Source organism: Pristiophorus japonicus, chromosome 6 (assembly GCF_044704955.1).
Source record: "Pristiophorus japonicus isolate sPriJap1 chromosome 6, sPriJap1.hap1, whole genome shotgun sequence".
NCBI classification, from domain to species: Eukaryota; Metazoa; Chordata; class Chondrichthyes; family Pristiophoridae; genus Pristiophorus; species Pristiophorus japonicus.
Genome location: NC_091982.1, coordinates 216,110,422 through 216,131,140, shown reverse-complemented (window position 1 = coordinate 216,131,140; position 20,719 = coordinate 216,110,422). Strand labels below are relative to the sequence as shown.

Here is a 20,719-nt window from a genome sequence, read left to right as displayed (position 1 = left end):
AGAGTTGTGCTCAGCATATTACATCAGGAAGGCCAGGGGCACAGCATACAGCCTATGCATAAGGGAAGACATGCCCACAAAAGCTGTCACAACTAAACCACGCCCACAGAAATTTATCTGTTCTACAATGAAATTACATTTTAAAAGCTTCTTCAAAACTTTTAATTAAATTGGTACTTGGATTTATTTCATATATTAGCATTCTGTAAACTCTCAATTTATTAGTCCCTATGTATACAACTTCCTGTTTAGATAGTCAGTTAAGGTCGAACACTCCGACAAGTAATATTGAACGTCAGAAAACTATTCCCAGCCATATATTCAATGTTAATTTTCAGGATTAAAATATATTATTCAAACCTCATTTAGACTGATAATAGATCCAACATAGTTTCCTTGTTATAGATGCTGTTTTAATGTGACAATTCTGCAAGTATAATGTGTCCATCAATATGTTTGATTATATATTGTTGCCAATCATTTCATTTCCACAAGTTCAGTAAAGATAGTTTTGGGGCACATTTTATAACAGAACTTCAGAATTGTTATATAATTTATTTGGCCTTATACCCTATCATACTGCAGCAAAAGCCAAGGGCCACACATATTGCAAGTTTAATTATCGAGTTTCTCTTTACAAAGATATATTTGCCAATATTTCTAGGGAAAATATAAGTAAACGGCCAAAATATATATACCCCTAAAATTGCTTTGTAACATTAGTCCACCCATATGTTTTCTTAATCATTTTGAAACGCATTTCCAATCAAAATCGATTGATAAGATTGTAAATGGTGCTATCCTGTGTTTGTCTTGATATCGGAGAAATGCAAAGTGGTGATTTTTCAACTGCAGATCTTCAGCAATCGTAAGAGTTGGGCAGTTGGAGGGAAAATCGCCCAACTCTTTGCCAGCAATTGTGAGTTCCTCAGCGGTGCAGATGATATGTCAAGCTGTAACTTAACCGATTGCAAGTTCAGGATTCAGCATGTGCGCAAGTACAATCGGAAGTCCCGAACTTGCGGTGTATTTCAAAGATGGTATGACGATGTACTCAGTCATACCCACTGCAAAATCCGGGCCATTATGTTTGCTTGTTTTTATAAAACAGCACAACCTTTAACATTACTATGAGCAGGAGATTCACTGTTTAGCACTCATTTCCTATCTATCACACTTCTCTATCGCAGTTCATGTATCATATTCAACTTTTTATGTAACATTTCAAACAAAGCTACAAAGGAACTTGCCAGGAACACACAATATGGGAGCCAGGATGCTTACAGTCTCCTTATTGATATCTGTGTGAACTAAACTGTGTTTACTCAGCTGCAATGCCTTAATTGACCTGTGTTTACTTGACCACAACTAAACCTCCTAGCCTTAAAGGGACACAGACTGATATGTCATATGGTATATTGTTCCTGACCTAAAACAGCACATCCTTTGACTTACTTTGAGCAGTGCCACAGGAGACTTGCTAATATGCTTGCTGGCAACATATGTTGTTGTGATGTGCTTTCATCATAAATGTGAAGTGCCTGTCCCACAACAAAGTCTGATTTGGCTCAAATTTCCCAGAAAATTGAAAAACATTTTACTGTCCTCTAGCACATATCACAAATATAGAATCATAGAATGTTACAGCACCGACATAGGCTATAGTAAGCTCATCAAGTTTTCACTGGTCTTTCTCTTTACATGAGCAACCTAGTCTATTCCCACTCTCATTCATTCCCAATATTCTAAATAACTTGTTAAATAACGTAATGCTTCTTTCCAAATCATGTTGGTGGCATATCCATCTCTCCCCACACCCATACTCCAGCATTGATACCCATTGCAAATGCATGGAGACAGCAGTAATTTGACCACATTTACATTAGATCAAACCATTACTTAATAGCAGTTAGAAAATTAAATTGTAAAATGTATTTCCTTACATTATTCTCTGGCAGGGTAGGAATCAACAGGGAAAGTTGAAGCTCATCCTACCTGTGCCTTGAACTCCCATCAGTCCAAGTGCAGAGTTTTTCCCAGGCCATCTACAAGAATAATTTACATGCTTTCAACAAGCATTATTGTCTTGATGAGGTTAGACAGCTGAGCAGTGCTGTGCTCTAAGCTGACTTGAACAATTGTTTCTTTAGAGTCCCAGCAATTTTAGTACTACTTTGGAATTATCCTGTTTGTATGTGGAGTTGAAGAAATGAAAGTGTTTAGATTAGTTTAAAGTAGATACGATCTTACTCCATCTTTGAAATAAGTTCCACATCCAGTGCTCCCACTAAACCTACTACTTGATTCTCTTCCTGAGCCAATGCTGTTTGAAGCTGTTAATTTGAATTTTCTCCCAGTAATTTAATATCCAGGACAATTATTTGTTTGAGGTCTTTGTTTTTTTTCTCTGATCACATAACTAAGGGTGTGGTTCAGGACAGTGAAACTCACCTGATGCAAATGGCCTTTAGGGATGTAAAACATTTACAAGAGACAGTATGCCTTGGATGACTTTCCACCCCCTTGGATGATGGCAAACCGCAATTGTGCATTGAGATTGAACTTCTTTTAAAGAATAAGACTATGTAATCTCACAATTTTTGGACATTTTATCCTGTGTGCCAAGTATAACTGTTTAGACTTTAAAGTTAATAGTCAGTGATTATAATTTGTATTTTTTTTTAAAAAGCAGAGATTTGGGCACATAATCTGCGCTGACACTTCAGTGCAGTACTGAGTGAGTGCTGTGCTGTCCGAGGTGTGCCCATTTTTGGATAAGACATTAAACTGAGGCCCTGCCTATCCTCGAAGGTGGACATAAAAGATCACACGATTCAAAGAAGAGCAGGGGAGTTCTCCTGGTATCCTAGCAATTTATCTTTCAACCAACACATAAAACAGATTATCTAGTAATTTATTTTGGTGGCTAAGGGCTAGACTTTCACCTTCATTTTCGGCAGTTTTCTTGGCGGTACAACTGTTTTTTGATGAAAAACCGCCCGGCGAAAGTTTCCTCTATGTTTTAAAGAGTTCCGCCCACATTTTGAAAAGACCACCAGGGAGCAAACTGCCTGCGTGCCCCGCCGAGAAAACTGCTAGGATCTAAGTTTTGCCTCAATGGGGATCCATACACACCGCCGAGGAAACCGCCCACGAAAAGCTGCCTGAAACAGGGTGGTAGGTTAGTACCCTGCAAAGAAAGGTAAGTTAAAAGTTTGTTATTATTTTTAAAATTCTAAAACGGCGATTATGTTAAGTGCCTTGAGAATGTTTTACAACTTTTTATTTTTTGTTTTAAGTGGAAAAAATATTTTTTGAGTTTTGCCCCTCCCTAGGCCGCAGCCTTGGACTAAATTTTAAGTAATTACCATCCATTCCGGTAAGAACCCATTTCACCTAGTTTCCTCTTTAACCGCCGAAAATCTTGGTGCAAGATCGATTTTCTCGCCGGGCGATATTTTTGACCTTTTTATTGTGGAAATCTTTGCCAGCATGAGTTGCAGAACTTTAGCGGAGTTTCTACGTGGCAATCGGGCGGTGATGGGCATTAGGGAATGTCTAGCCTAGGTTTCTTACATTTATGACCGTAACTATACTTAAGTACTTAATTGGTTGTAAGTGCTTTGGGATGTCCTGAGGTTTTGAAAGCCGTTATATAAATGCAAGTATTTCCTAAACAAGATGTGTCCACGCAGAAATTTAGCAGGTGATTCTTGACCAAATGTGTATTTGATGGCCAGCTTAAAATATTACGCATCCTGGAGCAAACGCCCTTCTGTTGCCTAAATTGAAAGATGTTTAAATTGCTTTAGGACATTTACCTAAATTACACAATTTATCTGGAGACATTTTGTGTAGGTTTCTGCTTTCAAGTATCATACAAATTTCCCTTAGAGAGGTCATTAACCAGGGGGCACAGATTTAAACTAATTGGTCGAAGGATTAGAGAGGAGTTGAGGAGAACTTTTTTCACCCAGAGGGTGATGGTGGGTCTAGAACTCACTACCTGAAAAGGCGGTAGAGGCAGAAACCCTCAACGCATTTAAAAAGTACTAGGATATGCACTTGAAGTGCAATAACTTGCAGGGGCTATGGACAAAGAGCTGAAATGTGGGTTTGGGCTGAGTAGCTCTCTTTCGGCGGGCACAGACACAATGGGCAGATTGGTCTCCTATGCAATAAATTTCTATGATTCTATGAAACCTGCATAAGAAATTTAGCTAAAGTTTGCTTCGTTTTCTTGATGCATGTAGTAAAGTTGGATGAATATTCTGCATTTCTCTTCAAATGGCCTTGTCCCAAGAACATGAGACTTTGAAAATGTAATTTTTCTAGTTCGTGACTTAAGCAACAAGATAAAGATCAATCTAAACTGTAGTGCAAAATAACAGTCAGGAGGCAAAGACCTAGGCATTGTTCATTCTTTGAGTACAGGTAGAGCATAATATTAAATTTTTATCGATGTATACTTTTAAGAGAAAATTCGTTGGCAGTTAAACATTTCTAACCTTTTTCGACGCTGGAGGGCAGTGTTGATATTCCATTAGACGAGAGCACACTCCACCAATTGCACGACTGTTGACCTCGTTTCGATGCGTGACTTCTAGCACTGTTGGGTGAATGCATATCATCATTCCTACGCACATAGTTTCGTGTGGATATAGGGGTTCTTGGCCTCCGTTTTGCACCAATCGTCGATCCTGTGACATTTACAGTGTTATCCCCTGTACAGTGCCCGGTAATCCAGCGCGCATGAGCTCTTCCGTGTACGCGCAGTAGAGTTAATTCACCATTAGGGGGCTATTTAATCGGTCTCCAGAGTTCCACAGGCATACGTTAGCACCTATATAAAGAACTCCGTTCTTCCGAACAAATAACAAGGACAGAGTAAATTGTCATTATTTCTGTATATATTTTTCTGTATCCTGTTTTGCAACCCCGTTGTTAAGGCTAAATGTGATGTGATAAGGGTTCCTCAGTCGTTTAGGAATAACTGCAAATTAAAAATAAAAAGGGTTAATGGTTATTGATTTCAGAGCCCAAACTCTGGTTTTACACTGTTTTCTTCGAGTTGTTTTGTTCAATGTACCATGATGGTGTCACATTATGATAAGATTGTGCTTTAGTTTGGAAACTGGGTAGCACTGGAATACCTGAGCAGTAGGATTCTTGGACACTTGCTTACTGTTGAATTTTTACTCAGCTTTGCCTCAGCAAAACCTTTGCAACGACACACTGATGCATCATACTTTACCTCAGCTCCTGAAGATAACTGAAAACATTTTGCTCAATGCAGATTATATAAGAACATAAGAACATAAGAATTAGGAACAGAAGTAGGCCATCTAGCCCCTCAAGCCTGCTCCGCCATTCAACAAGATCATGGCTGATCAACAAGATCATCAGCTCCACTTACCCGCCCGCTCCCCGTAACCCTTAATTCCCTTATTGGTTAAAAATCTATCTATCTGTGATTTGAATACATTCAATGAGCTAGCCTCAACTGTTTCCTTGGGCAGAGAATTCCACAGATTCACAACCCTCTGGGAGAAGAAATTCATTCTCAACTCGGTTTTAAATTGGTTCCCCCGTATTTTGAGGCTGTGCCCCCTAGTTCTAGTCTCCCTGACCAGTGAAAACAACACCTCTGCCTCTATCTTGTCTATCCCTTTCATTATTTTAAATGTTTCTATAAGATCACCCCTGATCCTTCTGAACTCCAACGAGTAAAGACCCAGTCTACTCAATCTATCATCATAAGGTAACCCCCTCATCTCCGGAATCAGCCTAGTGAATCGTCTCTGTACCCCCTCCAAAGCTAGTATATTCTTCCTTAAGAAAGGTGACCAAAACTGCACGCAGTACTCCAGGTGCGGCCTCACCAAAATCTTGTACAGTTGCAGCAGGACCTCCCTCCTTTTGTCCTCCATCGCTCTCGCAATGAAGGCCAACATTCCATTCACCTTCCTGATTATCTGTTGCACCTGCAAACTAACTTTTTGGGATTCATGCACAAGGACCCCCAGGTCCCTCTGCACCGCAGCATGTTGTAATTTCTCCCCATTCAAATAATATTCCCTTTTACTGTTTTTTTTTTCCAAGGTGGATGACCTCACATTTTCCAACATTGTATTCCATCTGCCAAATCTTAGCCCATTCGCTTAACCTATCTAAATCTCTTTGCAGCCTTTCTGTGTCCTCTACACAACCCGCTTTCCCACTAATCTTTGTGTCATCTGCAAATTTTGTTACACTACACTCTCCTCTCTTCCAGGTCATCTATGTATATTGTAAACAGTTGTAGTCCTAGCACCGATCCCTGCGGCACACCACTAAGCACTGATTTCCAACCCGAAAAAGACCCATTTATCCTGACTCTCTGCTTTCTGTTAGCCAGCCAATTCTCGATCCATGCTAATACATTTCCTCTGACTCCGAGTACCTTTATCTTCTGCAGTAACCTTTTGTGTGGCACCTTATCGAATGCCTTTTGGGAATCTAAATACACCACATCCATTGGTACACCTCTATCCACCATGCTTGTTATATCCTCAAAGAATTCCAGTAAATTAGTTGAACATGATTTCCCCTTCATTAATCCATGTTGCGTCTGCTTGATTGCACTATTCCTATCTAGATGTCCCGCTATTTCTTCCTTAATGATAGCTTCAAGCATTTTCCCCACTACAGATGTTAAAACATTTATTTTGCAAAGTGAACGGAAAACTATTTCCAAAGCCGCACATGCTGATAGTATAATCTGCAGCATCCCAGCATGTAAAATGATGCTTTGTCTTCCTAATGCATAACTGCATAAAGTGAAATGTAAGTTATAAGTTTGAGACGGGTTACATAAACAAAATCTACACTGCTGGTTTATGTATTGCAGATATCTTTTACTAAATTATTAATTCACAGATTATGTTGGATTTAAATTACTTGTGGAAAAAGATGCAGGTTTTCACATTCCATAACTAGAGCATTCTTTGGAGATGAGTTCAGTACACTGTAGCATAAGAAATTCATTCCACTGGAAATTATGTGCTGAATACATTGGCCGGATTCCTCTTTGCTGGAATCTTGCATATTTTCTTGAGCATTAGAGATGATTATTTCCATCGCCGAATGCAATCAGTTTTGAGAAACTGGGTTAACTGTATAAACGTTCGCGTAGTTGTATTTTCTGTCATCATCTATGTCCAGTATTCAGCTCTTATTCCTCCCAACAGCAGTGACATCATTTAAACCTTTGAAATTCAATCTTTGAAACCACACACAATAACAGTACAGAAATAATGGTGTTTAGCAGAAATAGCTGAGGTTTAGGAGCAGTTTTAGAGCATGGCATCTGTGGTTGGGAAAATATTGGAGTCCATTATTAAAGAAGCAATAGCAGGACATTTGGAAAAACATAATTCAGTCAGGCAGAGTCAGCATGGATTTATAAAGGGGAAGTCATGTTTGACAAATTTGCTGGAATTCTTTGAGGATGTAACAAACAGGGTGGATGAAGGGGGGAAACCAGTAGATGTGGTGTATTTGGACTTCCAGAAGGCATTTGACCAGGTGCCACAAAAGGTTACTGCACAAGGTAAAAGTTCACGGGGTTGGGGGTAATATATTAGCATGGATAGAGGATTGGCTAACTAACAGAAAACAGAGTCGGGATAAATGGTTCATTCTGGGGTTGGCAATCAGTGACTAGTGGGGCACCGCAGGGATCAGTGCTGGGACCCCAACTATTTGCAATCTATATTAATGACTTAGAAGAAGGTAGCCAAGTTTGCTGATGATACAAAGGTGGGAGGAAAAGCAATGTGTGAGGAGGACACAAAAAACCTGCAAAAGGATATAGAACATGCTAAATGAGTGGGTAAAAATTTGGCAGATGGAGTATAATGTTGGGAAGTGTGAGGTAATGCACTTTGGCAGAAAAAAATCAAAGAGCAAGTTATTATTTAAATGGAGAAAAATTGCAAAGTGCTGCAGTACAGCGGGACCTGGGGGTCCTGGTGCATGAAACACAAAAGGTTAGTATGCAGATACAGCAAGTGATCAGGAAGGCCAATGGAATCTTGGCCCTTATTGCAAAGGGGATGAAGTATAAAAGCAGGGAAGTCTTGCTCCAGTTATACAGGGTATTGGTGAGGCCACACCTAGAATACTGCGTGCAGCTTTGGTCTCCGTATTTAAGGAAGGATATACTTGCATTGGAGGCTGTTCAGAGAAAGTTCACCAAGTTGATTCTGGAGATGAGTGGGTTGACTTAATGAGGGTAGGTTGGAACTATACGCATTGGAGTTCAGAAGAATGAGAGGTGATCTTAGTGAAACTTATAAGATAAGAGGCGGCTTTACAAGGTGGATGCAGAGAGGATATTTCCACTCGGAGGGGAAACTAAAATTGGGGAACATAGTCTTAGAATAAGGGGCCACCCATGTGAAACTGAGATGAGGAGAAATTTCTTCTGAGGGTTGTAAATCTCTGCCCCAGAGAGCTATGGTGGCTGGGTCATTGAATATATTTAATGCGGAGATGGACAGATTTTTGAGCAATAAGGGAGTAAAGGGTTATGGGGAGCGGGCAGGGAAGTGGAGCTGAGTCCATGATCAGATCAGCCATGATCTTATTGAATGGCGGAGCAGGCTCGAGGGGCCAAATGGCCTACTCCTGCTCCTATTTCTTACGTTCTTCTCGGAGGGTTGTAAATCTGTCAAATTCGCTGCCTCAGAGAGCTGTGGAAGCTGGGTCATTGACTATATTTAATGCGGAGACAGTTTTTTAACTGATAAGGGGTTATGGGGAGCGGGCAAGGAAGTGGACCTGAGTCCATGATCGGATCAGCCATGATCGTACTAAATGGCAGAGAGAGCTTGACTGGCTTTATGGCCTACTCCTGCTATTTTTTTATGTTCTTAAATCTCCTGTACCCTCTCCAGTGCAATCATCTTTCCCGTAATGTGGTGACCAGAACTGCACGCAGTACTCTAGCTGTGGCCTAACTAGTGTTTTGTACAGTTCAAGCATAGCCTCCCTGCTCTTGTATTCTATGTCTCGGCTAATAAAGGCAAATATTCCGTATGCCTTCTTTAACCACCTTTTCTACCTGGCCTTCTACCTTCAGGGATCTGTGCACATGCACTCCAAGGTCCCTTTGTTCCTCCACACTTCAGTGTCCTACCATTTAATGTGTATATCCTTGCCTTGTTAGCCCTCCCCAAATGCATTACCTCATACTTCTCCAGATTGAATTCCATTTGCCACTGTTCTGCCCACCTGACCAGTTCATTGATATCTTCCTGCAGTTTGCAGCTTTCTTCTTTATCAACCACACAGCCAATTTGTGTATCATCTGCAGACTTCATATTCATACCCCCTACATTCAAGTCTAAATCATTAATATATACCACAAAAAGCAAGGGACCCAGTACTGCGCTCTGTGGAACCCCACTGGAAGCCGCCTTAGTCACAAAAACACCCATCAACCATTACCCTTTGCAACCTGGCACTGAGCCAATTTTGGATTCAACTTGCCAGTTTGCCTTGGATCCCATAAGCTTATAATTTTGTGACCAGTGGGACCTTATTTAAAAAGTCTTGCTAAAATCCATATACCGGTTGAGTGTCCGTAATCCGGAATGTTCCGAAATCCGGACACCAGGCCAATCCGTGGCGGGGTCGTCCGGAAACCGAAAAATTTTCCGAAATCCTGGTCTCGGCCACCCACCTCTGCCCTCCCCCCACCCACCGACCTCTGCCGAGGCAAATACGTTCCGAAATCTGGAAATATCCGGAATGGCCTCGGTCCCAAGGTTTCCGGATTTCGGACATCACACCTGTACACTACATCAAACGCTCTGCCCTCAGCGACCCTCCTTGCTACCTCCTCAAAAAATTCAATCAAGTTAGTCAGACATGACCTTCCCTTAACAAATCCATGCTGACTGTCCCCTGATTCATCCATGTCTTTCTAAATGAAGATTTATCCTGTCCCTCAGAATTTTCTCCAATAACTTTGCCACCACTCAGGTTAGGCTGACTGGCCTATAATTACTCGGTCTATCCCTTTCTCCCTTTTTGAACAAAGGTACAACATTAGCAGTCCTCCATCCTCTGGCACCACACCTATAGCCAGAGAGGATTGGAAAATGATGGTCAGAGCCTCTGCTATTTCCTCATTTGCTTCTCTTAACAGCCTGGGATACATTTCATCCGGGCCTGGGGATTTATCTACTTTCAGAGCTGCTAAGCCCCTTAATATGTCCTTCTCACTATGTTTGTCTCATCTAATAATTCATACTCCTCCTCCCTTATTGCAATGTCCGCATTGCCCATCTCCTTTGTGAAAACATGCGCAAAGTATTCATTAAGAACTATACCACTTCTCTACACAAATTACCTTTAAGGTCTGTAATAGGCCCTACTCTTTCTTTAGTTATTCTCTTGCTCCTAAAGTATTTATAAAACATCTTTGGGGTTTTCCTTGATTTTACTTGCCAACATTTTTTCATGCTCTCTTTGCTTTTCTAATTTCCTTTTTAATTTCACCCCTACACTTTCTATTCTCTTCTAGGGTTTCTGACTTATTGCGCACTCGTTATCTGTCATAAGCCTCCCTTTTTTTCTTTATCCTACCCTGTATGTCCCTTGACATCCAGGAGTTTCTAGATTTGTGAGTCCCATCTTTTTTCTTGAAGGGAACATACTTGCTCTGAACCCTCAGGATCTCCTTATTGAATGCCTCCCACTGCTCTGACACTGATTTACTTTCAAGTAGCTGTTTCCAGTCCACCTTGGCTAAATCACCTCTCGGCTTAGTAAAATTGGCTTTTCCCAATTGAGAACCTTTATTCATGGCCTATCTTTATCCTTTTCCGTAACTACCCTAAATCTAACTGAATTATGATCACTAGCATCAAAATGCTCTCCCACTGATGCCCCTTCCATCTGCCCAGCTTCATTCCCTAAAACTAAGTCTAGAACCAACCACTCTCCTGTTGGGCTTGCTGCATACTGGTTAAAAAAGTTCTCCTGAATGCATTTTGGGAATTCTGCACCCTCTATACCTTTCACATGACTTCTATTCCAGCTAATATTAGGGTAGTTGAAATCCCCTACTATTACTGTCCTATAGTTTTTGCATTTCTCAGAAATTTGCCTACATATTTGCTCTTCTATCTCCCGCCGACTGTTGCGGATCTATAGTAGAGCCCCCAGCAGTATGATTGCCCCTTTTTTGTTTTTCAGTTCAACCCATATGGCCTCATTTGATCTTTCTAACATATCACCCCTCCTCACAACTGTAATTGTTTCTTTAATTAATACTGCGACACCCCCCTCCTTTTTTATCCCCCTCTCTATCGTGTCTGAAAAGCCTGTAATCAGAAATGTTGAGCTGCCATTCCTGTCCTTTCAGCCATGTCTCAGTAATAGCTATAATATCGTACTCCCAAGTGTCAATCTGTGCTCTCAGCTCATCTCCCTTATTCCCAGACTCCTTGCATTGAAGTATATACCATTTAGCACTGCCAAACTCCCTTGTTGTCTATTTTCTCTGTGTTTCCTCTGCCTTCCAAATTCACTTTCTAATGCTTTCCAATTCAAGCTTTGCTTCTCTTCCTCCTGAATCTACTCTCTGGTTCCCATCCCCCCTGCCAAGCTCTTTTAAACCCTCCCCAACAGCACTAGCAAACCTTCCCGTAAGGATATTGATCCCGGCTCTGTTGAAGTGCAACCTGTCTGACTTGTACAAGTCCCACCTCCCCCAGAAACGTTCCAATGCCTCAGTAATCTAAAGCCCTCCCTTCTGCATCATTTCTCCAGCCACGCATTCATCTGCTCTATCCTCCTATTTCTGTACTCACTAGCATGTGGCACCGGGAGTAATCCAGACATTACTACCTTTTGAGGTCCTGCTTTTTAATCTGTTTTCTAGCTCCCTAAATTCTGCCTGCGGGACCACATCCCTCTTTCTACCTATGTCATTGGTACTGATATGGACTATGACTCTGGCTGTTCACCCTCCCCCCTCAGAATGTTCTGCAGCCACTCAGTGACATCCTTGACCCTGGTACCAGGGAGGCAACATACCATCCTGGAGTCATGTCTGCGGCCGCAGAAACGCCTGACTGCTCCCTTGACTATTGAATCCTCTACCACTATTGTTGTTCCATTCTTCTTCCTTCCGCCCCGCCTGCCAGCCCTGTGCAGCTGAGCCACCCGTGGTGCTGTGGACTTGGCTCTGGCTGCACTCCCCAGAGGAACCAGTGTCCCCACCAGTACTCCGAACAGAATATTGGTTGGAGAGCGAGATGCACTTGGGACTCCTGTCTTGTCTGTATGGTCCTCCTTGTCTGTCTGGCAGTCACCCACTCCCTCTCTGCCTGCCACCCATTCCCTCTCTGCCTGCACACTCTTCAGCTGCGGGGTGACCACCTCCTGAAACGTAATATCCACACCAGCCTCGCGGATGCACTGCAGTGACTCCAGCTGCCGCTTGAGCTCCAAAACACGGATCTTGAGCTGCCGTAGCTGGTGACACTTCCTGCACATATGGTCGCCCAGGCCATGCAAAACGTCAGGACTTATTACATGGCATAGGATATACATTGCACAAGTATGAGCTGCCGTGCTATGCCTCTATTTAATAGACTAAGAACTAACGTAACAGAAATAAACTTAAAACTTAAAAAAAACACTCGCCAGCTACTCAACAATCAGCTCCTTCCCTTGTTACTTTTTTAACTCTGACGTGCAATAGAGGAGAATTTGACTTATTTAGTCATCGTAAATCAGATGCCTATATAATGTAATGCACGGTAATGTCCTAATACACCTATTCTGAACTTGCGAACAAAGCTGTTGTCATCCATGATCTTATTGTGGCTGATTGTATTGACATCATGGCCTTGATGGAAATGGCTCATGGGTGATGGCGCCTTCCACTGACTGAAACCTCCCCACCTGGCTATACATTCCAGTATCTCCCATGCCCAAACTGCCGCAGTTGCGGTATTGCCCTTATTGCCAAATTTCTCGGTATGCCTATCTTAACCCTCTGGCACCTTCTCCTTTGAGCACTTCACCTCATTTCACCCTTTCAACTTTCCTTTGAAATCCTTGTTTTCTACCGCCCACCCCAAGTTTCTCACCGAAAGTCCACACTGTTTTCCTCTCTCAGCATCTGCACTGTGCAACTTCTCATGCTCGGTGATATTAACCTCCATCTTAACTCATCTTGCCCTCTGTCCTCTGAGTTCATTGCCCTCCTGTCCTCCCTTACCCTCTCCCTCCATAAGAACTCTCCTACCTGTATTCACGGCTGCCATCTCACGTGGCCTCTCTATTCCCATTGTCTCATTCACAGACAAGGCCATCTCTATCATTTCCTAACCCTCACCACTTGCATCCCCCTTTCCCACTTCTTTCTGTGTCCACCCCGGGAAAAAACTTCTTTCGTCACTTACAATGGCACTTTCAAACGCCCAACTGTGTCTTGCCTTTGGCCCTCGAAAGTTAATACAAAGTATCATTTACAGACCTCTTCCTAAACACTTCTGCAAAATGTTCCCTTTACGTACTTAAGCTTATCAAGATTGGTCACTCCATCAAAGTGGCACTTTTCACTAAAATAATGCAACTATACCTACTGAATAACTATCTCTGCTTGGTTATTTTTAACTAACTGAAAATCAGTTTTGCAGTTTTTAATACAGTGGAATATATTTTAGTAACCATGGTTTATAACAATTCATCATCATTAGCATTTTTTTAATCAAAATCAAATTCTATTTAATATCTGTTGGTTCATTTACACATCAGTGCAAGTCAGCTATACCGATTGGTTTAGCACTGATCTTTCTGTTTTGGCAACAGCAGCATTTTCACATCACATTAGCTAGTGGGCAACTGACTTAGTGTAGCTGTTCATGCATCTTTTGTCCTTTTTCAATTCCAGCTCATGATTGGAGAGAGGAATTGTGCAAGATTTTAGCATTTATTGGCAATAGTAACTGCACTGTGATGATACATAAGTTGATGTGTTGGTTCAGAGCCTTTCTGACTACTTCAGATGGTACATTGTGTAATTTTACAAATCTCGAGATTTATCTTGGTGTAGATTGAAAAGGATGTCTTCCCCCTGTTCAGAGCAGAGTGCTAAATGTAGCTTTCCTGTTAGCATCTCTGCTAAGAGCAGTTCTGAGGTGTCTGTTTGAATCTTGAAATTATTCAGCCTAATTATACATTATGGACAAAATTGTCATCTAGTAAGATCCATCTCACATATGTGGCAGGTCCAGAGGATGTGTGGGTGGAACTCTGCCTTCATTTCAAAATCAAACCAGTGCTACATATACAAAAACATGCATGTACAAAGAATGAGGTGCCTGCACATATCCAGTGGTTCTCTGGGTTCATAGGAAATGAAAAAAGGTGGGGAGTGGGATCTCTTGCTCATGTACTGTAACTTCTGCAGAAGAACTGCAGGAACGCTGGAAGTATGTTTTTATGACCGACGAGTAAGAGAACCACTGTGGAAATTGTGTCGTCCGCCCACCCCCTTCAATATTTTCTGCTTCATGTACATGCACATCTAAAGCTACTTTCTGGCAGTAAATGAGGGTGCTGGGGGAAGGGGAAGAGGGGGTCAGACTTTCAATTAAATAGGACAGTTTGAATTCAGGCTATGAAATTGTGATGTCTTGATGTCATTGGTATTTGGGTTGTTGCGCTTGCTATAGTGCTGTACTGAAGCATCAATGTGTCCAGCCAAAACTGGTCTGATTAAAAGTGGAGCAGCTGAATTAAAATATGATTTGGCTGCACCGTTGTCCATTTTTAGCAACAAATTTACATATCCACTGCCAAACTTTCATCTAGTATTTAAAATAAAAACAGGAATGAAGCTGTTAATTCTTGGTGTATTAACAGCTAATGTGATTCCTATATTTAAAAAGGGAGATAGAAGTCGTCCCGGGAGCTATAGACCAATTAGCTTGACGTTGGTGGTAGGAAAGATAATGGAATCAATCCTTGTTCAAAGATGCAATAGAAAAATATCTAGAACCTGAACATATAATAGAGTAGTCAACATGGATTTAAAAAGGGACGGTCATGCTTGACCAACCTTACTAAATTCTTTGAAGACGTAACAAGGGGTAGATAAGAGTAATGGAAAAAATGTATTATTTGGATTTCAAAAAGGCCTTCGATTGGTTGTTGCACAAAATAAAGTCTCGAAGTTGGGGGTAATATATTAGCATGGATAGAGGATTGGTTAAAGGCCAGAAGACAAAGAGTAGGAATAAATGGGCCATTTCCAGGTTGGCAGGCTGTTACCAGTGGGGTGCTGCAAGGATCAGTGCTTGGGCCTCAGCTATTTACAATCTATATTAATGGCTTTGATGAAAGGACTGAATAATGTATCCAAGTTTGCTGCTGATACAAAGCTGTGAGGAGGAGAGTCTGCAGAGGGATATAGACCGGTTAAGTGAGTGGGCAAGAAGTTGGCAGATGGAATATAATGTGGGAAATGTGAGGTTATTCTCTTTAGTAGGAAGAATAGAAAAACAGAATTTTTTTAAATGGTGAGAAACTATTAAATGTTGGTGTTCAGAGGGATTTGGATGTCCATATACACGAAATGCAGGTACAGCAAGCAATTAGGAAGGAAAATGGTATTGCAAGGGAGTTGAGTACAAGAGTAAGGGAGTCTTGCTGCAATTGTACAAGGCTTTAGTGAGACCACACCTGGTGTACTGTGTAAAGTTTTGATTTCTGTACCTAAGGAAGGATATATTTGCCTTGGAGGCGGTGCAGCAAAAGTTCACTAGATTGATTCCGAGGATGAGAGGGTTGTCCTATGAGGAAAGATTGAGTGGAAGCTCTGGAGTTTAGAAGCACGAGAGATGATCTCATTGAAACACACACAACTCTGAGGGCTAAGCGGCTTGTCCCCTGGCTGGTGACTCTACAACTAGGGGGTCATAGACTCCGGATAAGGGGTCGGCTATTTAGGACTGAGATAAGGAGACATTTCTTCACTCAGGTTTCTGAATCTTTGAGATTCTCTATCTTAGAGGGCTGTGGGCACTCAGTTGTTGAAAATATTCAAGGCTGAGATCGATAGATTTTTGGACTCTTCAGGGAATCTAGGGATATGTGGATTGGGTGGGTAAGTGGATTTGAGTTTGAAGATCAACCATGATACTGAATGGTGAAACAAGCTGGAAGCAACGTACGGGTAACTCGTTCTCCGATTTCTTATATTCTTATAAGGTACCACATAGTAGACTCATGACTAAAGTCAGAACATGTGGAATCAGGGAACACGTAGCAGAATGAATAGCAGCTGGCTACAAAACAGAAAATAGAGTAGGGGTTAAAGCTAGTTATTCAGACTGGCAGAAGCTTGCAAGTGAAGTTCCATAAGGATTGGTGCTGGGCCCACTGCTGTACACCGTTTATATAAGAACATAAGAAATAGGAGCAGGAGTAGACCACACGGGCACTTGAGCCTGCTCCGCCATTCAATAAGATCATGCCTGATCTGATCATGGACTTGGCTCCACTTCCCCGCCCACTCCCCATAACCCCTTATCCCCTTATCATTTAAGAAACTGTCTATTTGTCTTAAATTTATTTAATGTCCCAGCTTCCACAGCTCTCTGAGGCAGCGAATTCCACAGATTCACAACCCTCAGAAGAAATTTCTCCTCATCTCAGTTCTAAATGGACGGCCCCTTATTCTAAGATCATGCCCTCGAGTTCTAGTCTCCACCACCAGTGGAAACATCCTCTCTGCATCCACCTTGTCAAGCCCCCTCATAATCTTGTACGTTTTGATAAGATCACCTCTCATTCTTCATGATTTAGACTCTGGTATTGGAAATAACATTTGCAGAGGACACCAAATTGGGGGTTGTAGTTAATAGAGGAGGATTGACCAAATAAAGGAAGGCATTAATAAACTTACAGAATGGGTGTTTAATTGGAAATGTAACATAATATCTATATTGAAGAGGTGGTACATTTTGGTAGGAAGAATGCCACATAATCCTTGGAACATAAGTGTCTAAATGGGGTAGCGAAGCAGAGGGATCTGGGGGTACAGATATGTAAATCACAAAGTAGCGACACAGGTAAATAAGGCCATAAAAAAGCAAACAAAGCACTGAGGTTCTTTTCTACTGAATAGAACTGAAAAGCAGAAGTTACGTTAAATTTGTATAGAACCTTAGTTAGATCACACTTTGGAGTACTGTGCCCCATATTGTTAAAGAATGCATTTATTTGTACTAACTGAATGGTGGCCGTTTCTCTGATTGGCTCTCCATTATCACATGACCTATTGCTGATTGGTCCCCTTGGAGGATAAGCCACACCCTGAAGTTTCTCTGCAATGTGTAAATGGAACCACCTAGCCTAACGTTATACATTGTAACATGATCTATTTTGACTTCAGAAATCAGAAAGGACACATCCCTCTTCCAGCCGAAGTCCCTTACTCCAGTACAAGTGCTGCCTCACCCAGCCGAAGTCCTTTAATCAAGCGCAAGTGCAAGACCTTACCGTGCCCCCCCCCCCGCCACCACCACAGCTCTCTTGGGGCTCGAGGGCTCAGCGTTCAGTGGCTTGCGGCTCAGCAGGGGGCTCAGGGCAGCTCAGTGGGGGCCTCAGTGGCTTGCGGCCTGGCGGGAGGCTAAGGGCGCGGGCGGGCGGCTTTGCGGCTCAGCGCGGGCGGCTCGGCGGCTTGTGGCTCGGCAGGAGGCTGCGGGTGGCTCAGTGGCTTGGCGGGAGGCTAAGGGCGCGGGCGGCTCAGCGGCTTGGCGGGAGGTTAAGGGCGCGGGCGGCTAAGCGGTTTGCGGCTTGGCGGGAGGCTAAGGGCGGCTCAGTGGCTCAGCGGCTTGGCAGGAGGCTAAGGGTGTGGGCGGCTCAGTGGTTTGCGGCTTGGCGGGCGGCTCAGCGGCTTGAGGCTCGGCTCGGCGGGAGGCTCAGGGCGCAGGCAGTTCAGCGGCTTGGCGGGAGGCTCAGTGACTTGCGACTCAGCGGGAGACCCGGGGCGCGGGCGGCTCAGTCGGGCAACATGGTCAAAATCAACGTGGCCAATTGCGGGGTCCCACTTCCAGTTCCGGTTTCGGGCGCAGGCACAGAAGCACGAGAAAATAGTTAGTACAAATAGCCACATTGATTTATTAAAAGGATGTAGAGACACTGGAGAAGATGCAAAAAAAATTTACTAGAATGATACCAGAACTGAGGTTATACCTATCAGGAAAGATTGAACAGACTGGGGCTTTTTTTCTACAGAAAAGAGAAGACTGAGGGGTGACCTAAGAGATTATGAAATGGGAGGAGGGTTGTGTCAAGCATAAACACTGGCATGGATGTGCTGAGCTGTTTCTGTGCTATAAATATTATGCACAGGTAATACATATGTATGCATGTGTTTTTTTTATCTATTTGCAATATTGGTGCTTTAAAATTATTTTTTTTTCTTGTCCAAACCAGTTGATTCTTGGGGATTACAAATGGCTCACCTATGACGAGGTCTATCAACGCATTACACATTTTGGTAGTGGGCTGGCTGTGTTGGGCCAACGACCCAAATTCAACATCGCCATTTTCTGTGAAACCAGAGCTGAATGGATGATAGCTGCACAGTCCTGCTTCATGTACAACTTTCCTCGTGAGTAAAACTTTGCATTAATGTATTCATATCAAAGTTGATATTTAGTAGGGACTAACGATGTATATTTTATCTAATTAGTAGTTTGAGGCGAACTAGTAGATACTAAATAGTAATGTAATTGCAGATAAAATTGCATTTTGCAAATGAAGGGATAAATGGAGCTGTGATGGCTGTTGCACTCTGATTTGGTGATATCTGTTTTCAAACTGATACAATGACTCTATGGGTGAATGCATCATGTGGGATCATATTAAACCAAGCAGACTATGAAGTTTGAGCCCTGATCTCTACTGATTGCTATACAGTAACCTCTGCTAGAAAGTGCAAGTGTGAGGCTGTTGGGTGAAAGCAAGATCATGCTGAGCTGTGATGATCAACCCCAGGATCAGATAGCTCATCTATACCCACACAACAAAATGCCATTTTGGGTAAATGAGGTTTCCAGTGCCCTTTGAACTGCGCCATGGCATAAATTGCTGCTTTCTGGAGGGGAGAAATTGAGCGAAGGAATGTTGTTCAGCCAAGTTACCTTATACGTGTCTTTTACTGGAAGATTTAAAGCCAATATGAATTATTTCAGTTTTTGATATTTTGAATTGTCTACGGGCTCTGAATCCAATGTATAGTACAACAATGCAAATTAAATCTGCTTTGTGCTGACATTACAGTTGTAGTGTAAGTGTATCCTCATTGACAGCAGTATTGATGTCACTTACGGTGTGTAAAGTGCTATATTTTTCCTTTGAAATATGTTGCTATCAAAAATTACTAAATTAAGCATAGTATCAGTGAGAAAATAATGAGCTCCCTGCTCAACTTGTAAATGTTATGAAGTTGTTTATTTTAAAATAATGGTACTCAGGACTAAAAAGCTGCTATTTGTGGGGACTTGAATTATAAAAGTGGTACAGGACAAATTCAAAGTGGCAGACCTAACCAAGTAGTCATAACGTTAAGATTTTTGTATTACAAACTTTAAAACAAAAGTAGTTGTCATAATAAGAGTGGCACTGCTGAATTTAGTTATTGTAAAATCATGAGATTATAACCTTTTGGTGTCTTGGATGGAATACAGCTGTAAAAAGGGTCAGTTTTTATTGAACACCCAAACACGCAATTCAGGCGAACATAGAAACATAGAAAATAGGTGCAGGAGCAGGCCATTCAGCCCTTCTAGCCTGCACCGCCATTCAATGAGTTCATGGCTGAACATGAAACTTCAGTACCCCCTTCCTGCTTTCTCGCCATAACCCTTGATCCCCCGAGTAGTAAGGACTTCATCTAACTCCCTTTTGAATATATTTAGTGAATTGGCCTCAACTACTTTCTGTGGTAGAGAATTCCACAGGTTCACCACTCTCTGGGTGAAGAAGTTTCTCCTCATCTCGGTCCTAAATGGCTTACCCCTTATCCTTAGACTGTGACCTCTGGTTCTGGACTTCCCCAACATTGGGAACATTCTTCCTGCATCTAACCTGTCTAAACCCGTCAGAATTTTAAACGTTTCTATGAGGTCCCCTCTCATTCTTCTGAACTCCAGTGAATACAAGCCCAGTTGATCCAGTCTTTCTTGATAGGTCAGTCCCGCCATCCCGGGAATCAGTCTGGTGAATCTTCGCTGCACTCCCTCAATAGCAAGACTGTCCTTCCTCAAGTTAGGAGACCAAAACTGTACACAATACTCCAGGTGTGGCCTCACCAAGGCCCTGTACAACTGTAGCAACACCTCCCTGCCCCTGTATTCAAATCCCCTCGCTATGAAGGCCAACATGCCATTTGCTTTCTTAACCGCCTGCTGTACCTGCATGCTAACCTTCAATGACTGATGTACCATGACACCCAGGTCTCGTTGCACCTTCCCTTTTCCTAATCTGTCACCATTCAGATAATAGTCTGTCTCTCTGTTTTTACCACCAAAGTGGATAACCTCACATTTATCCACATTATACTTCATCTGCCATGCATTTGCCCACTCACCTAACCTATCCAAGTCACTCTGCAGCCTAATAGCATCCTCCTCACAGCTCA

General features: G+C 42.3%; 1 protein-coding gene across 3 annotated transcripts in view; it reads left to right on the top strand.

The window, feature by feature from the left end:
* Positions 1–20,719, top strand: part of acsl3a (acyl-CoA synthetase long chain family member 3a) — a 165,891-nt gene that overhangs the window by 73,500 nt on the left and 71,672 nt on the right. For all 3 annotated transcript variants that reach the window (XM_070883594.1, XM_070883593.1, XM_070883595.1), the window contains one exon: positions 18,511–18,688. In XM_070883594.1, coding sequence (XP_070739695.1) covers positions 18,511–18,688 — 178 coding nt within the window. The remainder of the gene's footprint in view (positions 1–18,510; positions 18,689–20,719) is intronic.